Source organism: Saccopteryx leptura, chromosome 12, assembly GCF_036850995.1.
Source record: "Saccopteryx leptura isolate mSacLep1 chromosome 12, mSacLep1_pri_phased_curated, whole genome shotgun sequence".
Taxonomy (NCBI): Eukaryota; Metazoa; Chordata; class Mammalia; order Chiroptera; family Emballonuridae; genus Saccopteryx; species Saccopteryx leptura.
Genome location: NC_089514.1, coordinates 25,839,114 through 25,866,301, shown reverse-complemented (window position 1 = coordinate 25,866,301; position 27,188 = coordinate 25,839,114). Strand labels below are relative to the sequence as shown.

The 27,188-nt window shown below is 34.8% G+C and overlaps 1 protein-coding gene across 1 annotated transcript in view; it reads right to left on the bottom strand.

Moving 5' to 3' along the window:
* Positions 1-11,069: 11,069 nt before the first annotated feature.
* VWDE (von Willebrand factor D and EGF domains) overlaps positions 11,070-27,188 on the bottom strand; it is a 65,221-nt gene continuing 49,102 nt past the window's right edge. Inside the window, exons 21-30 of the mRNA XM_066353778.1 lie at positions 25,416-25,511; positions 25,240-25,335; positions 24,161-24,256; positions 23,115-23,210; positions 21,500-21,595; positions 17,436-17,531; positions 17,236-17,331; positions 16,385-16,480; positions 12,121-12,224; positions 11,070-11,168 (exon numbers count right to left, since the gene is read on the bottom strand). Coding sequence (XP_066209875.1) covers positions 11,070-11,168; positions 12,121-12,224; positions 16,385-16,480; positions 17,236-17,331; positions 17,436-17,531; positions 21,500-21,595; positions 23,115-23,210; positions 24,161-24,256; positions 25,240-25,335; positions 25,416-25,511 — 971 coding nt within the window. The remainder of the gene's footprint in view (positions 11,169-12,120; positions 12,225-16,384; positions 16,481-17,235; positions 17,332-17,435; positions 17,532-21,499; positions 21,596-23,114; positions 23,211-24,160; positions 24,257-25,239; positions 25,336-25,415; positions 25,512-27,188) is intronic.

Sequence of the window (27,188 nt, the reverse complement as noted above, 5' to 3'; positions counted from 1 at the left end):
GCCATTTGTGGGCATTTGTTCCCACGGAAACTACCTCTCCCATATGAATGCATATAGTTAATGTGTGTGACTCTGGACAAAGAGATGGCAGATAAACATTAGAAAATATAGGAATGTCCTTTAATATGTAAAGAGACATCTTTCTACCATTGTGTTGACTTGTAAATTTTGTTTTCTCCAAAATGATGTATGGCTTGCAAATTGAACATGGTCCTATCATGTTAAAGGACATATGACTATAACCAATAGTGGTAAAGGGCTCCTAATTACAATTTTTGCTTCTGTACTTCCCACTTACAAAACTATAAAAACTAGGTAGAACAAAGGGCCAGTGCGCTCTCCCTCAGATTTCTGTCGGAGTTGCCGCCGCTTGGCCAAGCTAGACAGTAAAGCTTTGGTGTGTAATCGACGGACCTTGTTCGTGTCTTCAATGTTTCGGGTCCCTCCGGATTAGGCTTAACAATATGTAGTATATTTCTCTCTTGTCCATCTACTTGCCTGGTATTATCAGAAATATAGTTTGATAACATTAATCAAGCTAATAACATTAGCTTATGACTGATTACCTGTCCAGTTTGGCCTCATATGTTAATTTTGAGCAATTAATTTTAATAGTATGATAACACTCACGGGACTGTAGACCATTCTCATTAATTTAAATACAATTGTTTCCAACTTAAATGCATATGCAATAAGAGATTAGCAAGACCTTTTACTCTAAAGACAGTATGAATTTCACAACTAAAATTTTATACAAATAACATCACTTTTTTATTAATTTTATTATCTTTTTTCAGTTAAGAAAAATTATGCAGTAGTTCTTTGATTTTCAACTCATATTATTCGAATGGTTCCTAATTGTTATTTCAAGAAAGTTGCATTGTTGGAGGCAAATTGGAGAGTCTACAAAAACATAAATTACAAAAATAATTTAAGATCACTATAAAATTTTCAGCAGTACAATTATATATGAAATAATAAGTAAAATCTCTCTTAAATCACCACACTGCTCCTAATCCAACTTCCCTGAGGTAACCAATTTAAAAATTTGGTATCTGTCTTTTTAGAAATTTTGTTATTAAAACACATATGTGTTACACACATGTACACACTCATTTTAAATGAGAGAGTACCATAATTATGGTCTAGAAGTTTGCCTTTCCTATAATATAATAGCCATATTTATAAGATACAGCTCTATGTAAATTGCTGCTTTATTGACTATATAGAAATTCCATAGATGGATTTATAATAATCTAACTATTTTTCTGTTGATGTCATTTAACTATTTTATGGATTAATATTTGTTTTTTATGATGCCACAATAAATTCTTTTGACAGTGAAATTATTAGAAGAGGAACATATCAGAGGCTATTATTTAAAATTTTGATGTCCTCCCTTGAATTGCCATCTCTCTCAAATTTTCCACTGACAGGTCCAATCTCATAATGTTATTTTTAATAGTGGGTGTGACAGTGCTTTAAATTTGGGTCTCATTGAGAAATTACAAATCTTGATTTTAATTTTCATTTGCTAACTAAATTATTATTATAATACATATCAGCTAAACTATTCATAATAGTATATCAATTTCATCTCAAATGAACAGCTTAAAAATATAGTTAAGTTTTAAATGTTTTATCTTTTTTAGCATAAAAGCCATAATATGGTAGTGTAAGAGTGTTTACTTTTCTCTGACACTTTCGTACATAAAATAAAGAATTTGCTTTTTAAAAAAATAATGAGTAGCAATCATCTTAATTAATAGCAATGCGGCTTTTACAATGAGCTTGGGGCCTAATTAGTTAAAATCTCATATGTACTATTTCCAGCATGAGTTGTCCATCAGAAGTTACAAACTGATTATTCATTTTGGTGTCATCCATGCTTGTCACTTTAGTATTCCCGGAGGGTTGGGGAAACTAATAGCGCTCTCTTTCTAGCCAGTTGTCTCAGAAGTGCTTAGTGATGTGGACCCGCAGAGCCTGTAATCTGTCTGCTTACATGGCTTGGTACAGGGTTTTTGCGTTGTAGCAGAAACTCAGTATATTACCCACTGGGAAGGCTATAATAGTGTTTAAACAATTAGAATAGAAATTTTCTCTTAATAGTTTGCTTTCATAGTGATTGAACAGTTAGGTCATCTAAGCAGAACTGACAGGTGCCTGGGCATCTTTGTTTTCTCATTTCAGGAGAGGAAAAAACAAAACATCAATATATTTCTTGGCAGCCTCCTCCTTTTTAATGTGAATCTAAGATTGGAGCTTGTTCAAATATATTAGGCCCAGGACTTTATCATTAACTCTAAACTGCCTTCTGTCCGCTCTAGCCCGTTGCCCTTCTTGATTCAACCATATGGCTCTAGAAAAATCTCTGTGCAGAGTCAGGCACACAGCCATATGCCAAACCTCAACACCAGCAATTTAGGTTTTTATGTTCTGGTGATGCGAATTTCCATTTCCTACAGCTATTTCTTTTTTTTTTTTTTTATGGAGAAAAAGAAAACTAAAACTTTCTTTTTCAAATTATTTGTCCAACTCACTTGAGTGATGATGCGTTTTCTCCATGAAGGTGCCCTCAACCACCCAACTCGGCTGCTGCGCTGTGATTTTCTCCTGGATTGACTCATTCTACTCTTCTGTGTAGGAAACGAGGTGGTCAGACTATATGTATTGTCTCTTTATTTATTTCACTTGTAGTACTGTAGCAGGGTAGGCTGATGACATTTCCCTAGGAATGGCTGGACTCTTTGATATGGAGAAATAGATTTCAAGTCAACTCCAAAGGAAGAATTGACTATTATCACAAGAAGGAACTTTTAAAAAAAATCCTGTCCTCAGAAATGGTCAGTCATCAGTTAGAAAGCATGCGCAGAGAACACGAACACGGCACAGAGCAGTCGGAGTAGGGGGTGAGCCCGCCAGCGCCTGCCATCTCCAGTAGCTAATACAGGAGGCATTGTCAAAACCTTTCCACCTCTGACAGGTCTTGGTGGCTAAAAATACAACTTGGGGACACGGAGAAGGCAAACCCTAAGAATTTCCTAATCAGAGCCTTCAGCCAGCAAGGAACATTGCAGCTCAAGCAGCAGTGACTCAAGGCAGTGAAGGAAATGCAGACGAAGATCCTGAGATCCTAGAATCAGAATCCAAACTAGACAATAAGAATATCTCTTGGCCACACTAGCAAGGATTACCACCAATTCCGTGGTGAGGAAGGTTGATTGTGAATAACAAAATTCACTCTCTACATGTTTACTTTATACCTATATCTATTGATATTTATGTAGCTGTCTAAGTTGGGGTTATTCTCACTATAATGTTCATGTCCAAGAAGTCTTATTATATTTTTCAAGTTCATAGTGACTCAGGTCAAAGGTTTCCCAGGTATTGTCATGTACTAGATGTATAGCTAAGAGGACCCTACTTACTTCAGACAAAATTATGGTGCCAAGAAGGAGCATATTCAGAAAAGCATTATCCTTTACAAAGACTATTTTCTTTCGGGGTATGCTACCTATTGACCAGTGATTATTTGTCAACGGCAAAATAAGATATAAAGAAATAAAAGGGGGAAAAAAGATATAATTTTGAAAACCTGAAACTGTTGGCTGTTTTGATGGACCTTTCCAAGATCAATGTATGTATGAAAAACAAAATGTGTCTGCTTACCCTAATGCCCCTCACAACCATTTGGATCTTATATAGACTCAGTAAGGCACCAGATCTTCAAATGGAAGTAATATCCCTTACTAGCACAATGGGAATCGTTAGCAGCCCTCAGCAAAGTGGCTATAATTATTGATTAATCGCTAGGTATAATGAAGACTTCTGGGCTCACAGAAAAGACTTAAGTTGTGTTCATGAAAACTTTTATTTTTGAAAAAAAAAATGTCATGTTTGCATTAAATATTTAATATGCTTTCTTACCAAAGTGGTAACTTTGCATTTCTGGCCTGTTACCTGGGAACTGAGTATCTAGCACCATCTGCAGGCAAAAATCTGCTAATTCCAACTGGCTGTGGAAACAATTTCAGTAAAGCCTTACAACTGAAGTTAAAATTGTTTCCATATGAAGGAGAAGGCTGTTCTGACAATAAATATATAAATTGAAATGCTATCTAGTTTGTCTTCCTTTTCTTTTATTCTCTCAGAGTGTCTGCAGTGGCTATTTAAGGAGTTCTAGGGTCTATGACTTGGTACGCCTCAGGCTATGACACTAGCAGGTGGTGCCACCTTTCTAATCAGACACAGGCGACGCAGTATCTAAAGTCCACAACACTTCTTTTTTTAGGGTCCACAATACTTTTAAAGGCTTATGAAAAGGTTTTAGTTTATTTTAAAATTAGAAGAAAAAATAAACTCTTTCTAGTTCAGTGTTTTAATATAGGGTATGGATATCTCAACCAAGCTGGTAGAATATCATTTTTAGTGTTTTTAAGTGGAGGAAGGGGCCTAGCAAGACACAAGAACCTAGAGCCCACAGCAGTCTTACTGGCAGACGGATTGCTCAATGCTGAAGGACGATGAAGAATCGGAAGACGTAATCAGCTTAATCCTGTAAGTCACTTAGAACAACGCTTGGCACACACGCAGCTCAAAAATTTGTCATTATTGACTTGTTGCTTTTAGCCGTTTTAGCCTGGTTCTTACTAATTGTATACCGGAGTTGATTCAAAATTTATGTTCACTTATCTCATCTTGTTTCTATCTTGCATATTGTTTAATTGATACTTTTAAAAATAAATTCTTTAACTAGGTAATAAGAAATACCAATGTACAGTAATCATTGGAAAACCTAAAACCCAAATAAGGAACTCTGTCATCATTTCGTAGGGTGGTGCCACTGATTCGTTTTTAGAGGCAAAACATATATAATAAAACCCATGTATAAGCATTTAGTACAGAGGTCTCAAACTCCCGGCCCGCCGAACAATTTTGTGCAGCCCGCCGAACAATTTTGTGCGGCCTGCAAACTAATCCACGAAGTTCAAAATATTTTGGATAAAATTAAGTAAGCCCGTGGATTAGTCTGCGGGCCGCACAAAATTGTTCAGCGGACCGCATGCGGCCCGCGGGCCGCAAGTTTGAGACCCCAGATTTAGTAGATGACATTCTTTGTGAAAAATGATTTATAATAATCTCATTTTAAATTTAAATTACCCAGTAAGGCCTGACCCGGCAGTGGCGCAGTGGATAGAACATCGAACTGGGATGCAGAGGACCCAGGTTCGAGACCCCAAGGTCGCCAGCTTGAGCACGGGCTCATCTGGTTTGAGCAAAGCTCACCAGCATGGACCCAAGGTCGCTGGCTTGAGCAAGGGGTTACTCGGTCTGCTGAAGGCCCACGGTCAAGGCACATATGAGAATGCAATCAATGAACAACTAAGATGTCGCAACTAAAAACTAATGATTGATGCTTCTTATCTGCCTCCATTACTGTCTGTCTCTATTTATCCCTCTCTCTGACTCTCTCTGTCTCTGTAAAAAAAATTTTTTTAAAAATTAAAAAATAAATAAATAAATTACTCAGTAAGCCTATGAAATAAGTTTTGTTTATCCCTATTTTACAAAGGAAGGAATTAAATATAGAGGAGGTGAAGCTCTGTGCAAGTCCAGGTACACTCTTTTTGTTTACTTGTAGCATGGATTGAAAAGATAATGGGGAATATAATTATATATTCAGGTAAGATCCCTCCCTTATCAAGTGTTGTGAGTCATCAAAAGCCACTGAAAATTCTTGGTTGTTTTTTTTTTTAAATAAGTGATACTATGTCATTGAAATAAGTCACAGACCTCCATGTCAGACAGATGTACCTTCAAACACAACCATTACAATATGTGAGCATTAGGAAATTAAATAATTAGACTTTTCTGGCATCTGGCATCTTTATCTATAAAGTTAAGGTATATCTTCTTTTCTCAATAGTTTTGTGAGGTCTAAATAATTAATATTAGTTAAAATCCCTAGCATCATGCTCAATATATTTTAATTTTCTCTCCTCAAATTAGCCTAATAATTTAACAGTCACATAATTGATCTATTTCTGATGAAGAAAACACTTCTTATTCTTATAGTGTACTATTGAGTAATTTATGAAAAAAATGAATATTGACTGGATATGGCATCATACCTAGCAAGGCCTTTGACAGATACATTTATTCACACAAGTTTTAGTTTATCTTCCTTAAATAATATTAAAAACCCAAACGACTAACAACCTCCCTTAATAACCATGATCTGTCTAGAATTACCATAATTTCTCAAGAATAGGGGCCCATTCTGACATAATTATTGACCTCAATTAATTGCAGTATCACAGAAGTCAGGCTCAGGAACTATGGCGTACTGGGAACTCCTTGTGCTCAGACCTACTGTGTGCTCAACTCAGAACATGAACTTCCCCATAGTCCAGCACATAGGCAGCTCCACACATCATATAAATCTGCTGGCCCTGATCATGACTGATGGCCCAGGGATGGACACTAGCTCCTGCCTACGCATTCTACTGGTCAGTCGTTACCTTCCGAGATTGTTCTTACTTAAGGCTGGAACTAAACATGTTTTATAGTCAATGGATAGCAGCTATAGGAACTGAAAGATTGCCATGTCGCTCTGGTGACCACATCAAAACCTGAGGAAGATCAATACGAGATGGCAATAGTCGGGGAGAACTAGAGATTTCCAGAGAAGCCAAGGCAAAAAAAATTCTGTGCAGCTCCAGAAAGAGAAAAGAGTGATTCCTTCCTGGTTTTCATTCAGCCCAGTGTCACATCTTGCCCTTGAGTTCTGTGAGATTTTTCTATACCCTTTAATAAACCACCATTCTCATTGAGTTCAATCAGACTTAAACCTTGACTTGATGTTTTTCACCTGAGAGAAAGGAAGCAGTTTTCACCAAAATGAGACTTAGGATAGAAAACGAAGAGCGATTATCCACTCTTCAACACCAGGGATAGGTAGAATTCAAGCATAATAGTCAGCATCAAACTCCAGCTCACTCCAGGCCATTGAGAACATACGGATAAGAGGATGCAGAATGTCACGGATCTTGTCCGTTGCTTTCAACATTAATGAATTACAGGAAGAGGTCCTTGTGAGGTAAACTGAAAACGGGAGAAAATTTTGACAGGAACGAAGCAACAAGATCAGTTTTATAGCCTGTTTTCAGGCATTAAGGGCTGAGTTTTATGAAAAAATGAAATGTATATAGAAATAAGCTTTATAAAATGTTTCTATTAAACATTAAATATTAGTGATTTTAGCACAACTCTGTTTTTACTGTTATCTTTACAAATACACCATTTTATCCACTTCATCTGATGAGGGAAATGTGTTTAAGAGTTTTATGCAATTTAAGACTGTCAAACATTAACAAACCAACAAGAATTGAGTTGATAGTTTCAGTATCATTTGCAAACAGTGAAAATACCAGCGTCAGTACTAGTCAATGTCCATTATATAAAAATTAATTGATACATTCCACTTAATTTATGTTGCTTTCAGTGAACAAATGAACAAATTCCTCTTTTAAAAAAATCTTAAAATTTTTCCTATTATGTACTTTTTTTTACTCCTTTTTATAGTTTGTACACTGTAGATATGCAATACAGTGTTTCTCCTTTAAGGTTGTCTGTATTTACTGTGTTCCCACCCATTTAACATGTTTAATTTTTAAGTCACTTCATCTCATTTTAGAAGTAACTGGCATGTATATCATAAGAAATAAATTATTAGGTGGCATACAGGAAAGCAAAATATTATATTAATTTGATTAATATAAATATATAGGGCTTAAACTTTAGCCTATAAATAGTTTTAAAACAATTACATAGTTATAATGGTGTTTATAAAATGGGTATAATAGTCTGACCAGGCAGTGGCGTAGTGATAGTGTCAGACTGGGAAGCAGTGGACCCAGGTTTGAAACCCCAAGGTCGCTGGCTTGAACACGGGCTCACCAGCTTGAGTGTGGGGTTGTTGGATCACAGACATGACTCCATGGTCACTGGCTTGAGCCCAACGGTCACTGGCTTGAAGCCCAATGTCGTTGGCTTGAGCCCAAAGTGGCTGGCTTAAAGAAGGGGTCACTCGCTCTGCTGTAGCCCCTCAGTCAAGGCACATATGAGAAAGCAATCAATGAACAACTAAGGAGCCGCAACAAAGAATTGATGCTTCTCATCTCTCTCCCTTCCTGTCTGTCCCTGTCTCTCTCTGTCTCTGTCACAAAAATTAATTAATTCATTCATTAAATTGGTATAATATATATAATACATATATATCTTCATTATGGGCTCAAATATTCCCAGGTAGTTCTAATCTAAAATTTTAAACTTTATCATGTATATTACAATTTACACAAGTTTTATGATTTGTGAATATAATAAAATACACATAATTTTATTGAAAAGATTAGGATATTTTAATATTTTAGAATAAGGGTTATTAGGAATATTTTAAAGTTTAGAGAAGTGCTGTTATTTTTTGTTGTTGTTGTTGTTTTGTATTTTTCTGAAGTGAGAAGCAGGGAGGGAGACAGACACTCTCCTGCATGCGCCTGACTGGGATCCACCCGGCATGCCCATCAGGGGGCCCACCATCTGAGCCCTTGTTTCATTGCAACTGGAGCCATTCCAGTGCCTGAGGTGGAGGCCATGAAGCCATCCTCAGCGCCCCGGGCCAACTTTGTTCCAATGGAGCTTTGGCTGCAGGAAGGGAAGAGAGAGATAGAAAGTAGAAGGGGAAGGGTGGAGAAGCAGATGGGTGCTTCTGTGTGTCCTGGCCAGGAATCAAACCCCGTACTTCCACACGCTGGACCCACGCTCTACTGCTGAGCCAACCGGCCAGGGTTGAGAAGTGCTGTGTTTTAAATAGAGGATCAAAGAAAGAACAAGAGTATTTGTTAACACAAATATTTTATGTAAATATTAATAGAAATAAACACAAAGTAAGCATATTAAACAGTTTACAATCTGAATATTTTTTGGAAAATGATTTATAAGGCGAACCTTGAATATTACAGATTTTAAAGTACTATAGCTTAAATTCTCAAACATTCGTATCTCCAAATATTTTCCAAATAGTTTGAGTAAAAAAACTTTAAGGTAATAAATGTGAAAATATCACAAAGATATAAGCAAAAAATTAAATTTCTTCTCCATAAATTTATTAAACTACTTGCTCCTAAACTTACATTATATTTCTAAGACATTAGTTTCATTTGCATGAGTCATTAGCTTTCACAAAGAATGCTTTTATATAAAATCTGTAAACCATAGCACTTCTTCATTATTAGCATATACAGGTTCATTAAATCTTTTATAAATGAATAGTCTACTTACTGATTAATGTTTTAATTGTAGCTTGGGATTTGTAGTGTGGATCTAGGAAATATTTATGAAAAATTTAAAGTACTGGTTTAAACATTTCAGAATCAATCCCTGAGCAATTATAACTTTTTAACTATAAAAAGCATATATTGAAAATCAATTAAATAAGAGTACTGATAAAATTGCTATGTTGTATACCAAGCACAGGTGGTGAAGAGCAGATATAAAAATTGTATATATTTCCATAGCAGAAATTTAAGTTCCAATTATTAGCTTTAAAAAGATATTCATTTTTATCCAGAGTATTTTTTCCTTCTAGCACTCATATTTTCACAAGAGCTTAACATTTTAAGTATACACTAATTGCTAAAGATTTATTTTGCATTTACATTTCTGTATTTTTGGTATTGAAATAAAACTTCATGAAACATTACATTCTTTCAAATAATTCTTTAAAACTGCCTTTTAGCAAATATAAAATGATAAATTAAGATCTTATTAATTCTGACATTAAATGCTATTACTTAAAATTTTTTTTATCAAAGTTAGCAATAATTTTATTCTAATAATCTCTCACTTTATCTTATAATTTAGACATGGCTCTTAGGAATGCTTACTCTTTCTGCCTAAATAAACAAAATGAGTTTTGTAAGCTCACATAGTTTAAAATAGGTATGTTCAAATTAAAATAAAACATTTTTTGGATGACAAATGAAAAGTTTGAAGTCAAATAATGAAACAGTAATGAAAAAATTTATAACTCTAATCTATGATTATTTGCATCTCTGACACAAATTTTTCAAATATATGTATATTCCCTGTTGACATTAACTCACTTCCCTAACAATTCGTGTCATTTAATTTTGCTTTTATTTAGCATACACTTTTTCTTTGATATTTTAGAATGATTTGATTTTTGGTTTCTCTCTTGCTTCTACACCAAAATAGATCAAGAATAAAAAGAAGAAATATATATTCAGGTTCCTTTTAACATAAACACAATGACCAAGTCCTTTTTATTTTTCTTCTTCATTTTAAATGGAATTAATTGGGGTGACATTGGTTAATTAAATTATATAGGTTTCAGGTGTACAATTCTATAATCCATCATCTGTATATTGAATTGTGTGTTCACCACTACAAGTCAAATCTCCTCTGATCACCATTTATCCTGTTATTCCTTCTCTTCTTCCCCACCCCTTTTTCCTTTGTAATCATCATATGGTTGTCCGTATAAGAGTTTTGAAGGTTTTTTTAATTATTTATTTTTTATTTATTTATTTATTTATTTATTTATTCATTCATTTTTAGAGAGGGGAGAGAGAGGGCAAGAGAGAGGAGAGACAGAGAGAGAGAACGGGGGAGGAGCTGGAAGCATCAACTCCCATATGTGCCTTGACGGGGCAAGCCCAGGGTTTCGAACTGGTGACCTCAGCATTTCCAGGTCGACGCTTTATCCACTGCGCCACCACAGATCAGGCGAAGGTTTTTTTGTTTTGTTTTGTTTTTGCTTAATCCTTTCACTTTTTTTTTTAACTCATGCCCCACAAGTCTTTTAAAACCCAAAATTTTATTATTTCTTCTCCATTGTTTCAGAAATCATTCGGGTGAGAGCAGTAGAAAGACTGGAGAAGAAAAAAACCTAATAAAAATGTTTTTATACCACATTAGAAGAGTGATGGCTTTTCTCAGGAATATAGTTCAAAACAATAAGATGAAGAATATTTAGTATGTCTGTGTTAGCTCACTTTTTTGCCCTTGAAACCACTGCTGCTTCCTTCTAAGGCTGGGAACAAATTTTCCAGAATACTCCTCTCTGTGAGGTTCTGGGTTTGAGTCTGTTAATGAGAAAAGCTCTTTGGAGAGTTAGAAGATGGAAATGAATAGTAAGCCATTTTTTTCAGAATTATTTGCAGCTACATACTTGAATAGATGAAAGATTCACAGTGGCATTTCAGCGAATTTTGGATAATGACCCACATTGCCTGAGCTAGTTGGTCCTTTTTGGAAGGTTCTCAAGTATTGCAGAAGGTCCAGGAAAGCTTCTGAAAAGCACTGACATCTTCAGTATCAACCTCTCTGACCTTCAGCAGCTACTTTCCTGACCTCTCACCCCCATCCTGACCCCTACTTCCTCCTTCCTCACCGTTAGGTTTTCCAAAAGTCCTGCAACTCTTAATTCTTCATTAAACACTTTATATCTGAATACATTAAGTGACTTCTGTTTTGCTGACTGAACTCTGATGATAAAGACACCGTCAAAGTAAGGACTAGGAAAATACTCAGTTTATTAAATATTGTGAATGGATTATCAGCTACATCATCTCAATATATAAATACCAAATCACATTTCAACTTTAAATTTAGGTTATTGGGATTTCTTCTTTGCTTTTCTCTGACCTTGACAACTAAGACAATTGTATATTTTATTAGTTTCTTCAGTCCTTAAAATAGTTTTTTAAATGATGTTCAAGTAAACTTCAAGTAGCTATCTTCAAATTTTTCTGAGTAAAAATTTCTGTTCTTAAGGCATAGGCTTGTAATCCATGTACTTGATATTATTCCAGGCGTTTTATCTGTAGAAGGAAGAGGAAACCCAAACTTCTTAGAGAACTGTTTAGTCATTACTCATTGACTGCCTCTTCCTCTGACTTGACACATGAAGCTCTGCAGGTTCTGTATTTGCTGCTAGATACTAAGTACAGATAGGTGTCAGCTAATCATAGAATATCTGAGTGGATAGCATATGTCAACATCTAATATATATTTTCCATTAAAAATTTTAAATACCTGTATTTTCTTTTCACATCTGACTCCAGAATATCCATTGCGGCAAGAACAGATGTTGGGAAGTACACATCTGCCTCCATGAAGACACTTTGGATTGCAAATTGCTGTAATACACAAGTTTTTACAATTACGTACTATCTTTTGACACAAGTGCTTGTGACATATTATATTCTGGTGGTCTTAAGCCATTCAACGACGTGGTTAAGAAAATAGTCGTAAGAATCTATGTATGAATGACCAACTGCACTCCCTTCCTCCTACACCCAGAGTGCAAACCACACACACACACACACACACACACTCATTCACACACATTCAAAAACAGAACACCCAGAACTCAACAGTTTTACAATTCTATAAAGACATTATTAAAGTAAACAAAATTTTTATTGACTATAATTTAAAATGTAACTTTTTCTTATCTTTAGACAGAAGATTTCAATCAGTAACATTCATAATTTGCTTTTTAAAAATTTAGCAAAATTTTTTAAAAAGATAGTTCAGTATAGGCCATGCATGGAAAAACAGACAACTTTATATGCCATCATTAGAAGTATAAAGTGAAACAACTTAGTTGAAACTTTTCTAAAGATTTTCACACTGTCTGCACTAGAAATCTTTTCTTTAAAAATCTCTTCTAATGAAAATTTAAAATAGTTCTCTCACTATATCTCAATATCTATTATCTATTTATCTTCCTATATTCTTACATACCTACCTGTTTATTTCTCATCTGTCTATATACCCACCGACAGAAAGAAAACGCTTGTAATAGTAATAACTTCTAAATAACTAGAATGTTCCACATAAGGGGAAAGGTCAAGTGAATTATAGTATTATAGAATTTAATATGTCATTTAAAGTTATGTTTTTAAGGACATGGAAATGCTTTTAAGTACAGTAATATTGAGTGAAAATAAGCATAACATAAAATTATATATCAATGCAATGCACTTATTTTTCATGGGAAAGGTATTTGCTGCAATAGCTCAAATTGGACACTGGTTTAATTCAAAATAATATTTCCTTTGGCATAAATGCAACATTTAAAGGTTATGTTTTCATCAGGACTGTTGTGTATGATTGGGCAGGATGTGTAATGAGTTACACATCACAGACATCAAGGATTTTATTATTTATTAAACAACTTCCAGAAAATGGCAGTAGGACAACATGTTCAAATAAAGTCACCAATATTTAGACAGTTTCTGGATAGTTGGAAATAAAGAATTTTAAGAAAGGAAACTTTTAGTTGATTCTTTTATGTGCCCTGATGGGGTATCAAACCTGCAACCTTAGTGTATCAGAATGATGCTCTAACCAACAAAGCTACCCGGCCAGGGCAGAAGAAGGACATTTTAAAAAATACACATAAAGAACCAAAGTGACCCTTGATAGAGGATCAGATAAAAAAGATGTGGTACATATATACAATGGAGTACCACTCAGCCATAAGAAATGATGACATACTGCCATTTATGACAACATGGATGGATCTTGAGAACATTATATTGAGTGAAATAAGTAAGTCAGAAAAAGCTACGAACTGTATGATTTTACACATAGGTGGGATATAAAACTGAGACTCGTGGACATAGATAAAAGTGCAGAGGTTGTGGGGTGGGGAGGGGAGAAGGGAGTATAGAGGGACAAATATGTATATGGTGACGAAAAGTGACTTGCCTTTGGGTGATGGGAATACAACCTAATCATCAGTTCAAATGCTATAGAAACTTTTAGCTGAAGCCTATGTACTGATCAATGTCACCTTAAATTTAATTTTCTAAGTAAAATTTACACACACACACACACACACACACACAACATTTGACCTCTTGCTCCCTGGCATGTTATCAGTTTGGCTCAAATATGCTTATATAAGTTATCTACAGTTCTGATCGCTTATGACTTATTACATTAAGTGAACATTGACTAATGTGTCAGGATTCTGGAAGAAGTGCATCCAGGCCCATGCCAGCTTCCTGCTTCACATCTAGCAAACTTGGTGAGTTTCTCGCAGAATTCTGGGTCTCCTTGCTCTACATAGCAGGCCCTGACTTTATTTAAGCCGTTCTTAAGAAATCCTTGAGGTAAATAAGGGTTGAATTAACCCAGGGAAAGAAAAAGAACATTGCCGCTTTTATTTAGCTTTTTAATTGGATTGTTACTGAGCATCTGAGCAAAAGTTTTGCTGGTTACATGAGAGACTGAATTCTCTTCAGTTCCAAAAGAGAAAGGACACTTTTCTCCCCCAACCCAAACAGCCAAAGGAGTGACAGCAGTCACTGAGGCGTCACCCACCCCCTTCCAAATCCAGAATGGCAGAGATGGGAGCTTCAGTGTGTAAAGTGCGGAAACGCACCTAATCCCAGAAGAAAAAAAGAGTTGGTGGGAGCCGCAGAGAAGGACAGGGCGCCTTGGGTGGGTTCATCCTGAGAGAGGGGCCCAGGCCTTGGAAAGCCTTGCAGTTCCGGTCGTCCAGTAAGCTCTCACTGGCCTTTCCTCAGATATTGTTAAGTGACTAAGAATTTTTATGGGACTGCTGAAGGAAAAAATTTTCTTTAGGCCATAAGGCAGTGCTATAAGGGTATTCTCTGCAGATCTCAAAATTCAGACCTGGGAAATCATGCCTTAGAGCAGTGGTCCCCAACCTTTTTTGGGCCACGGACCAGTTTAATGTCAGAAAATATTTTCACGAACTGGCCTTTAGGGTGGGACGGATAAATGTATCACGTGACCAAGACAAGCGTCAAGAGTGAGTCTTAGATGGATATAACAGAGGGAATCTGGTAATTTTTAAAAAAGAAAACAGCATTTAGACTTAAATATAAATAAAATGGAAATAATGTAAGTTATTTATTCTTTCTCTGAGGACCGGTATCGATCCGCAGCCCAGGGGTTAGGGACCACTGCCTTAAAGGCCAACCACAGTTAGCCTCCCATTAATACTAAGATGACTGAAATAAGGATCCTTTCATACTCCTAACTTAGCTTTTGTATGCACAATTAGAAGAAGCTGGCTAAATAGGCAGAATGAGTGGACAACATATTAGTCTTTCAGAGCTTCAAAGAGAGGATTTAGATAAATAGATCAATCTATGATATTGTCCCAATTCTTTGAGGTATATGAATGTCTTTCCTAAATTTAAAAGGGGGAAGATCTTTTGGAACTTGAATTGTCAAGAACACATATAAACTGTAAATGGCTCCAGGGAAAATTAGGATCTAGTTGTTCTTTTATAAACTAGTGAGTTTTTCTCATGGCTAAAAGTTTTCTGTTTGTGTCTTATTTATGTTGTAAATGTGAGATAATTTTCTACCTCTGATGATATTGTTAAAATTTAATTTAAAAGCAAGGGCTTATAAGAATGAGGGATTCTAAAATTCTCAGAAATATAGAAGCTAACTCAAATGCTTTTCAAGTTCATGTGATCTAAGATTAATCCTAAGTAAATAAAAGCTAGCTTAAGTTTGTTGGTTTAAGCAAAACAGACATGTCTTTATTTTGCCCAGATTTTACAGAAATAATTCCTTGTTAATAATTGACTTTTAGATCTATAAATAATGTTTGTAGTGGTTATACAGTGTCCAAGCTAAGGAGTGCTAATTGCTTATTTCATTTTTATTAGAAGTTGAGGTTTTAAGGGTTAATTAAAAATCCATATATATATATTTTGCCTGACCACGTGGTGGTACAGTGGATAGAGCATCTGACTGGGATGTGGAGGACCCAGGTTTGAAACCTTGAGGTCACCAGCTTGAGTGTGGCCTCATCTGGTTTGAGCAAGGCTCACCAGCTTGAGCCCAGGGTCGTTGGCTTGAGCAACAGGTCACTCAGTCTGCTGGAGCCCCCTGGTCAAGGTACATATGAGAAAGCAATCAATGAACAACTAAGGTGCGGCAACGAAGAATGGATGCTTCTCCTCTCTTTCCCTTCCTGTCTGTCCCTATCAGTCCCCCTCTCTGTCTCTTTCTGTCTTTGTCACGCACACACAAAAAAATCCCAATATATGTAGGAATAATGTGGTAGCATTTCAGAAGGACCCATGGAACACCTCAAAAGATTTGAAATTGAATAGGAAGCATTATCAAATAAGTGATGAACACTTCTAAGGATATTGTACGGGTAAACAGTAGTTATAAATTAAACAAATAGTAGGGGCTATGGGAAACCCAAGATGGCTGCTTGGTTCTTCCCTGCTCACTAGCTAATAATTATAAGAGGTTCAGAGCCTGTAGTAGAAAGTAAATGCTGTAGGCTTATGTATTTGACACTGCACTCCTTCCCACGTGGTAGGACAACTGCATATACCAGGAGCAATACATTCACCACCATTTTTACATGTTTGAAAGCAGATAGCTGCAAATAGAAATATGAACAAGTTAAAAATGTCATTTACTAGTCAAATCCTATCATAAACCACAAAAATGTTCTTTAGAAAAATAGAGAAACAGGTAAAAGTCAATGATGAAAGGATCTTTTAACATTTTATCCAGAATATTTCCAATGTCACTACTTATTCTTGAAGAAGTTGATTTTAATGATTGTATAATGTTCCAACATAGAGAGCATAGTGATTTAACTTTTCTCCAGTTTTTGGACATTTATGTTGCTTCTCTTTTTTTCTCTTTGACCAATATGTTATAATAGCTGCTAGTTTTAACCACTAATTTATAAAAAAGGAATAAATGAAATATTTGAATGAGGAAAGCTACCATCATTTTAAAAACTAACCAGATTTGAAAACAGTGGCACCACACCTTGGGAGGTTCTGAATTAATTGGTCTCAGATGGAACCATTGAATTAGTGATTTTTTCCAAACCTTCCCCTAAGTCCTACTTAGACTAGGAAACCAGGACTGTTATTTATCCTGGCAACTGTAGTGGACAGATTGAAACATATGGTGTATATCCTCTTCCTCTGCAAACTCAAAAGAATGAGTTGAACGGACTGGGCATTTTGCTCAGTTTTCTATTTCAAAACGATATCATCTAAAATAGAAACAAGTTAGCAAAAAATAAAAACCAACAAAAACATGGAAATGCCGCGTGTCTTAAATTCAAACTGATGTTCACAATGTAGCGCAGGCCTCAGCATTGAGCATTCCTCTTACGTGTGCTACAGCGTTTCCCTCTCCAGCCAGAAGGACAAGAGCACATGTTTGGTCCCACACACTTTCCTCCATTCATGCACATGGGATCACAGACACCTGAAGGTAAACAGATGAAATATCGGCCCTTAAATAGCGTTGTTTTTGCTGTTTAATGTGTTCGCTTTACCCATAGTTGGCAAATACAGGATATGGTGTCTTACTTTTTTGGCATCTCCTACCCGTGTATCCTTCACGACAGATGCACACATTATTTCTCATGCAGTGGCCACCATTCTTACAGGCAAGGTGACAGATAGCTAAAAGAATACATGGCAGCAATCGGTGAATATTACACATTCAATTATTATATATTACATATTGCATCATGAGCTAATTGTCTATGGGGCCATGAGGCAGAGAGATGTGCTATTAAAATAAAAGATCATAACTGCAAGTCATTAAAAGCATCCTTTCTAAATCATAGAATACAATGCTTAGAGTTCTAAGCTGCTAGTGGTTGAGCACAATTTGCAATTTACTGGGAAAGTGTTCATAACAAATAGTCTTTGGTATTGTAGTGTGTATAATATGAACTTCACCTTATGTTTCACCATACTTTGAATTAAAGAGTGAAGTGAGCTGGTCAAAACCAAGAAAAGAAGTCAAAACCTAGCTCAAAGTAAGGCAGTATCTGTTCCTGTGGTAATTAGAAAAATCTGAATAATCTATCACATAATATTTAGAAAATATTTTTAAGTTAACTTTGAAATACCTATCATGGTAATGAATGCAGAGCTTTGTATGTGACATTTCTATGATGTTTGGTAAGAATCTTTTTAATATTAAATCCTTGGCTTTGTTAGGAATACTTGGGTAATCTTGAAGATGCTATAGCATCTTCTATATATAATATATGATTCTGTCCTATGAAGTTCAGAAGCTAATATATAATCTTTTATTAGGGGATTATTATTGCTTCATGTTTCTTCCAGATATGACAATTAAATGTAGTTGTTTTTACAATAGTAATACATAGGCAGTTTAAAGTTTAATTTTCTCTAAATGAAAAATAAATGGAATTTAGATCGTTTTAAAAAAAATGAATGTCGAATTAAATTGTTTTGATAATAGGAACATTACAAACCGACTCCCCATTTGAATTAGACTCATCTTAAATTGCCGCTTTCTTCCTTTTTTTCAATTAGCAATAATAAGCCCTCAGATAAACCTCACTGGCAACGATCCTGCCACTGAGCAAAGATTAAATAGCTGCTTTCTTCACTTCCAAACACTGTAGGAAAAATTCAACTGATTTCAAATGGATTTCTAAATGAAAATAATGTAGTGTTTTATGTATAAAAACAATATAACTGAATTGTATTAATGGATAATTTTTTTTTAATTTTTACTGAGTTGATTGGGGTGACACTGGTTAATAAAATGTATAGGTTTCAGGTGTACAGTTCTCTAATGCATCATCTGTACATTGTGTTTGCCCCCCCCCCAGGTCAGGTCCCCTTCCCTCACCATTTACCCCCTTTACCCTCCTCCACTTCCCCCACCCGCCTTTTCTCTGGTAATCACCGTACTGTTCTCTGTGTCTATGAGGGTTTTTTTTTCCTCTTAATACCTTAGCAAATAAATATTTTTTATTATTTTAGACTGAGCTTTTTCTGGTTAATGCTTGAGTCTACTGTTTCTGGCATTTTAATTGCTACTTTTTATAATGAAGAAATGTTCTTGTACTTTCTGCTTCTTAATCTTTATATAATTTATAATTATTTCCATTTGTTAAAAAATATATATTCTTTTTATTATAAAAGCACCATAAGAAATACCTCTGGTTAGAAATTTAACCACCCCTTCAAAATTAAATGAACAGAAGTTCTATTTATGATGGGCAACCTTGCTATAATCAATACTCATTATTTCACAAAACTTGAGTATGGAGATAAATACTATATTTATACAGAAAAGTATGTGTAATAAAAGTAATATAGAGAAATATACAGCGTAAAAGTAAGGCGTGGTCATGTCTACCTCTAATCTCATTTTAGGAAAAGGAGGTTTAGGAAAAGAATTCACCTTCAGATATATACCTGCTCGCAAAAATTAGGGGATATTTTATTGCTTCATATTCATTTTGAAATATCCCCTAATTTTTGTGAGCAGTATATTTAAGAGCTTCTTTCAGCTTCAGTTGAATCTTCAATCAGACTTCAAAGTGAGCCAAGTAATCTGGCCTCATCTTCTATGAGGATCAAGCTCATGGCATTCAAGGGATAAATGAGATTGGAAGATGTGTTTAATCATCACTCCGGCAACACATTTTAAGCCTTACTTATTCATAGTGTTGTTTAACTTTTGAACGATGTTGCTAGCTCAGTTTCTATCTTCTTCTTTTGAACTCCTAAACTGTGTTTTCCTATAGAAAAGTTTCTATAGAACACACACTATATACTTCTTCTACTTTACTTTTAACCATAGTGAGCCTAATTTTATTCAATGGCTTTTTAAAAAAAAATTTTTTAAGTTATATTTATTTATTTAAGATTTTATTTATTCATTTCAGAGAAGGGGAGGGAGAGAGAAAGAGAGAGAGAGAGAGAGAGAAGGGGAGGGGGAGGAGCAGGAAGCATCAACTCCCATATATGTCTTGACCAGGCGAGCCCAGGGCTTTGAACCCATGTGCGACCTCAGTGTTCAGGTCAACGCACATCCAAAGATGTGCAACATCTTTCCTTCCTCCCAACTGGGCTCACATTAGGCTCAAAGGTGCAGGTGTTTTAAAAAGAGTGAAAAATGTATTTTTATTTCCTTTGCATCTCTCTAAATGTGTCTAAATGACAATAACTTAAGTAATAACTTAAAAGCAGTTGGCATGTGCTGATTGTATGTGCAGGTATTCACTTGTCTTCATGTCTCACTGGGACCCCACTCACAGCAACTGTCTGGCGCAAACTTGAGAACTATTGTAGTTGAGCCCTGTAAACTTTAAGTAAGTTTCCAAAATCCATGCTAGCTAAGAAGTTGTAGAGACTAATTCTAAAACCTGCTAACATGACATATGTTCAATAGATAATTTTTACTTGTACTTCATAATTGAGAGATTTTCCTCCTTTCGCACTTATATGCATATATTTTAGAGAATTTCTTATTATAGCTTACATGTACTTCAAGTATATAGTATAAGAGATGTAAGTTTTTCTTTTCCCTTCCTTTACTAGCCACTCACCACTATAACTCATAAACACGGGTTTCAACATAGTCTCCTAGCTTTCAAGATTTGCCTTAACTTTGTCTTTACTTTCTAGCACTTTGCTATCTGTTTCCTTAGAGGAAATCTGAATTAGAGAAATTTATTTCCTGTATGCACATAAATGATATTAAAGTGATGGGGTTTTTTTTCTCTGCCTCAATTGCAGCCTAAAACTCCAAGCCAACCTCCAAATAAAACAATGGGATCAAATCAAAGTATAACATAGAAAGAAAAGTATAGATTTTAGGAACTAAATAATGGTATGTTCTGATAGGCTTATACTAAAAAAAAATCTACCCTACATTTTGCATAAACTCAAAAATATGAAGATCAGAAAATGCATTTTAAATTTTATTGACACTAATTTATGCCTACACCAATAGTTTCAAGACATGCCCATTGTTCTGAAAATAAATAAATAAATAAATAAATAAATAAATAAATAAATAAATAAATAAATAAATAAATAGAACAAAGAAAACACCCTGTAGCATTAACATTAGGAGGAAGGTGTTCAAGTAAGAGGCCATAAAGCGGGACGCGATGCATCTTTCTGTTCCCCTATCACCTTGCATAGTGCTGTGTACAGCTGGCTCTTCACATATGTTTAATGAAACTAAAGTCAAGAGAGATCATGAGATAACAGTAGACATGGTAGTGAGTACAAGTCAAACGTTTTTGCTGTGAAGGGAACAGAAAGGACACCATTTCACTGTAATGGACTGCAGGGAACTTTGCTTATCTGTCTTACACATCACTTCTAAAAAACAGCACAGACCACTGCCACGGTTGTGAACCTAATATATGTTGAATAAATAGGACCATTTTTTGGCAATAATTCTGATATGCTTCTATAAAGTGATCCTTTTGTGGCAAAACCTGTAACCTCTTAAGAAATAGAGAATAAAGAAATAAAACACTAAATAGCGTCTTCCCCTTTGGGACTTGTCTCTTCGTATTTACTCAGGGCTTTCTCTATGTCTAACTTTCCCTTTGCCCTTTTATTTATAAAGAAAGAATGATTACCATTCTGACACTGTGCACCAAAGAATCCATTCGGACAAAGGCAAGTGTTTGGCTTTTTACAGGAACCACCATTGAGGCAAACAGGGTCGCACAAAGCTAATGAACAGCAGTAGGGAGAAAGACCATAAAAGTTTTATTATCTAAAAATAAAAGCTACACAGAGGGACAAAATAGTACATAATAAAACATTTTATCTTTACTACAAATAAAACCCATAGTCTATAATTAATTAGACTTTGCCAAACATAAGAGGAATGAAATAATGAGTAATAGCTTTGGAAGTCTGCTCATTAAGCTTAAAATAATAGCAAGCTAAGAATGCAGAGGCTGTGATTATAATTCAGAATGTCCTTGATAAGCTGATAGAATGACTGGAAGTTAGGAGAAGACCATTCAAAAGCTCAAGCAGGATGGTCTGTAATGCATTCAAATACGTGTGGCCCTGGGTGTCTCTTCAACTCAAAAAGACACACTGCAGTGCGTCCTAGACACCCAAGAACAATCTCCATTTCCTAGACACTCAAGAACAATCTTCATTTTCACTCATTGCCTTTTTTCACTTCATTGCCCAAATTTTGTTGTTTTTTTTTTTCTTAAAGTTACTTTACTGAGGTAACACTGGTTAATATTTTATAAATTTCAAGCATATAACTTTATAATACAAAATCTGTATATTACACGTATTGTGTTCTTCCCAAAGTCTAGTCTGCTTCCATCACCATATATTTGACACCCTCCCCTCCGGTAACCACCAGTCTGGTTCATTTGTTGATTTTCGTTTCATACGCCATGTAGGAGTGAAACACTTGTCCATTTTTTAAACCCAGATTTTGCCCATTCTCTGACCTCTACCTCAAATATTATTTTCTTCCAAACTGCACTTGCCAAAATTAACTCTCCTCTTCTCTGCCTCCAAGGAACTGTATGTTAATTGCATAACTTATTATATCACTCAACTTTTATCATAGTCTCTTTTGTGATCGTATCCTGTGTCTCTTTCACTAATGATATGCTCCTTAAAACCCTGGCAAAATCAAATTAATCTTTGCTTCCCTTTGTATCATGCTTCACACATATTTGGCAAGATATCAACATTGAATTAAATCAGTGTTGAGAAAAGTTATTAGATCACAATGTATCAGATTATACATAATTACAAACCCTGCTGTCAAAGAAGAAAGCCTGATACTGTGATAAATAAATGGACTCATGTAATAGTGCCCACTTAACCCAGAGTTGCTTGAATGTTTAATGAAATAGAGTGTCTATGAAAAAAAAAAAGAAAAGAAAAACTTGAAATAGATCTAGACGCAACACCATAAGGCAAGTTGATAAAGAAAATATCTAAAAAAAGTATTGGTTTGGATAACCTGTATGACATGAAAGTTGTTATAAAGTCTATGTTCTAATATAAGAAGAAAAAGAATGAAAATAATTATTTTTGAAAGACAGGTTTTTTCTTTGTTTGTTTTTGAAAGACAGGTTTTTAAAAATTCCTAAAATAAAAATTTTATACCAATCTTGTCAGATTAGTTTTATGTTTTGGGACATAAACGTTCAGGACATTGATGCATTTAAAATTTCTTTGAACTGACATTTATTGAAAAGATTTTACCTGTACTGCAGGTGGGTCCATACCAGCCAGGCTTGCACTGGCAAACATCTGGTGTAAGGCATTGACCTCCATTTTCACAGTGTCTGTTACAAACCACTAAGGTAAGGTCATAGAATAAAAATAAAAGAAAGGTAAATTAGGCTTGGAATTGGTTATTACTTGGCTAGCTCGTAACTGTCAATTGCATTTTCTAGTTAATAAGGTCAGAGAAAAAGATAGAAATAATTTATTCTTTGGCTTTAAATGGTCTTTAATTTTCACATTTGGTTATTTTTATTTTTTAAGAGACAAAGAGAGACAGGGTCAGATGGAGACAGAGAGACACGAAGGGAAAGAGATAAGAAGCATCAACTCATAGTTGCAGCACCTTAGTTGTTCATTGATTGCTTTCTCATATGTGCCTTGACTGGGGGGCTCCAGCTGAGCCAGTGACCCCTTGCTCAAGCCAGCAACCTTGGGCTAAAGCCAGTGACCTTGGGCTTCAAGCCAGTGACCATGGGGTCATGTCTATGATCCCATGCTCAAGCCAGTGACCCCACGCTCAAGCTGGCAACCTTGGGGTTTTGAATCTGAGTCCTCAGCATCCCAGGCTGATGCTCTATCCACTGCACCACTGCCTGTCTGGGCAGTTATTTTTATTTTTTTTATTTTTGCTAATAGAGATGGGAAAAAAAACCCATTAAGCTTAATGGTAAACAAGAAATGGCCATTTGGAATCATTATTAGTTACTGATGAGAGTAATCACAGACATAAATCAAATGAGATAATTATATGTAATTCAACAAACCAAATTTTTGTTATCTCAAAAAAAAATGGAGAAGTGGTCATGAATAAGGTTAAAAAGAGAGTTGCTTTTAAGAAAAAACTTCTTTATCTTAGTATTGAACCCCAGCAATCCCAGTAGTATACAAAATAGTAACTGCTGTAATAAATCATAAATGTATGGTTTTTATTTGGGTTTGGGTTTATGTCACTTAGCATTGAAGTCATAAACTGTTCAGAGGAGCAATTTCATTATATGAAACCACAAGAAAGGTTTGCTTACTTATTTCACACCTTGGTCCCACAAAACCATAAGGACAAGTACAGAAATTTCCAGCCAAGCAGGTGCCACCATGTTGACAAGGCGGGCTGCAATATTCTGCAGACATAGATTATGTTATTAAGTCAGCTCTCAAATTTAAAAGAGTCAGTTTATGTTTATGAAGCACAGCCACAATAAATACTTTTTGTAAGCGCAAATTATAATAAGCTCTATTCTCCTTTATTTTGAAACTTGGTTCTGTGGTATTTACTCTGAGTTCACACTCTGGAAATACCCACAAATCATTAGCATGTCTTGGTTTATATAATTTATGACTAACTGTAGATGTCGGCTTTTTTTTTTTTTTGAAAAGTAAGACTTGGACTTATGCATCCTAGCCTACAAATAGAACACTTTAATATTTCCATAACTATTTTCATATGTTATTGATGTTGACTGTTTTTTAGTTCATTCTACATTTACTTCAACTTGTTAATTTGTACCTTGTTATGAGAACATTTAATTTGGCTTTATTTTATTATATTACCAACATATTTTAAAATACTTTTTAAAAATAATAAATTTGTTTTCTTTTAATATTATCCAATTTAAGAATACCATTTTATAAACTCTCCACTTAAGATTTCAAGCAAAGCAATAAAATTATATGGTTATAGACATGTTTTTAAAAGTCACTTTTTATATTTCTTCTTACTACTTGATATCTCTTAATTATTTGGTATTTCAGTTTTTTGGAACCATGTTTGACATGTCATGAAATAATCAGATGTCCTTTGCTTGAAGGTAAAATATTTTTAGGAATGTGGCAACTTATAACTAAATCTTAAAACATTATTTCTGAAGATAATTTTACCAAGGACAAATAAGCTATTGCTCTTGGGATCTCTATTTTAGAAATTTAAGTTTTTTAAATCTGCAGGTAAATTATTTTAAGTAAACATTAAAAATTTTGACTCTTATCAGCATTAATGATGATATATTAGTATATAATACAGTAAAACTATCTTTAAAAAATGTTTTAAAGACAATATTGTTTTATTTTTTGGCTCTATTATTTGATTTTTAATTAGAATTATCACCTTCATCACAGGTTGCTCCACCATATCCTGGGGGACATTCACATGTATTAGGTTTAATACATTTTCCATGGTTTTTGCAATCAGGATGACATACAGCTGTGTAAAATAAAGCTCATCGTTAGAAATATCAGCTATCAAGTAAATTTGCTGTGCAAACTAATGAGTGCTATACCTACCAGTTTGGCAGTTAGTGCCCATGTAACCAGGTTTACATTTGCATATGTTTGGGGCAACACACTCCTTCCCTTTTCCACATGGGGGTCTGCAAATGGCTGCAAAAATCAAGGATAAAAGGGTGAGGTATTGATATTGTATGGATATGTTGCCCATAGAGTTAGCTATAATCAAAATAAGTCTCTGAATTTGAGTATTTTGATACTGTTACTAAACAATAACCCCTACCTTTATCCATGAAATTATTTCCCCCCTAATATTTTGATACTGTTACTAAACAATAACCCCTAGCTTTATCCATGAAATTATTTCTCCCCTAATATTTTGATACTGTTACTAAACAATAACCCCTACCTTTATCCATGAAATTATTTTCCCCCTTATATTTGTTTTTCTACTAAAATGGCTGAGGGAAATTATTAATAAGGTAAGAAAGAAGAACCATGTGGGTCATTCCTCCCATAGCAAAACCTGATGTTAGAGGTGGTTGCTAACCATATGTGCGATTAAAATCTTTTCCAGAGGACAATGAAGTGTCAGTTACTAATCAGGTAAATGTTGATGAATGGCAAGAATAATCAGAATTTTAAAGACCAAGATGCCAGTAACACAACATTAGCTTATAGGTTTGTATTCCTTAAGCTTCTATAGCTACCTGATATATTCTATTAGGCATTTAACACTTCTGAGGTAACTTAAACGCATAGGGTTGTTTTGTTTAATTTTTTTTAATAATAATAGTTTTATGTTATAAACATTTAAGTATTGAAGATTATTATTATCATTATTCCTACAGAAAAAAAACAAGAGTTCCTCTAGGGAATGCTGATAACAAAAAAATATTTCAACAGTGCTGTTGTATAAGTAGGTCTCAAACAAATCAAAACAACAAAAAATGGCTTTTTTTTTTGTTGTCAAAGCCAAAAATTCTGATTTGCATCAGAAAAAAGAATGCTGATGATTTAGAAAAGATGTAAGCACTTTAAAAAAATTAATGTGAGAATTTGTTTTATTCTCAAGAGCTGGAGGAACTACAGAGAAACCTAGTTTACGCAAATAAGCAGATATGCCAGAATTAGTCCTTAAAAGGACTAACTTCCAGCTGTGAACTGAAAAGAACGGGGGCCACAATGTTATTCACATCATTATTTCGTCTCTTAGGTGCTTAATCACAGGAAAGTCAGGTAGCCCTCTAAGGCTCTGCATGCTCATCTGTATGAGAAAAATAACACCCAATGCGGGGGTGTTTTATAGATTACACTGGGGAACAATTTTATTTTCATTTTCTGCTGCATGAGGTTTTAGAACTGTTTCTATATATTTCTGCATCACTGATTCCAAATCTGAAATCCGTTTTTAGGTGCATGCTCTAGTTTTTATGCAATTTTAATTTATTTTTGTTACAGTTAATGGCATGCATTGGTTTTTAAATTGGAGTTAAAGGGCAACGACTCTTGGATTGAACATAACCACAAGGCAATTAATGTTTTACAAACATCACTTTTACATAATTGTAGTTGTTTTTAAATGTAAAAAATTATTATCTGATAAAAACACACTCTTATTTTGTTTTAAGATTGAATCATGGCTTCTTTGAGTAGGCGTAAATGTAAGAATAGTCCTGACACCTTCTGTTATATATGTGGCTGTTACACACTTCAACGTCAAAGGTGCAATATTTCATCATTTGTGACACGTGCATATATTGCCTATTTTCAAGTTCCCCTTGGTGATCAAGACAAGAATTGGGCTCTTCATATTGTGTGTCATAATTG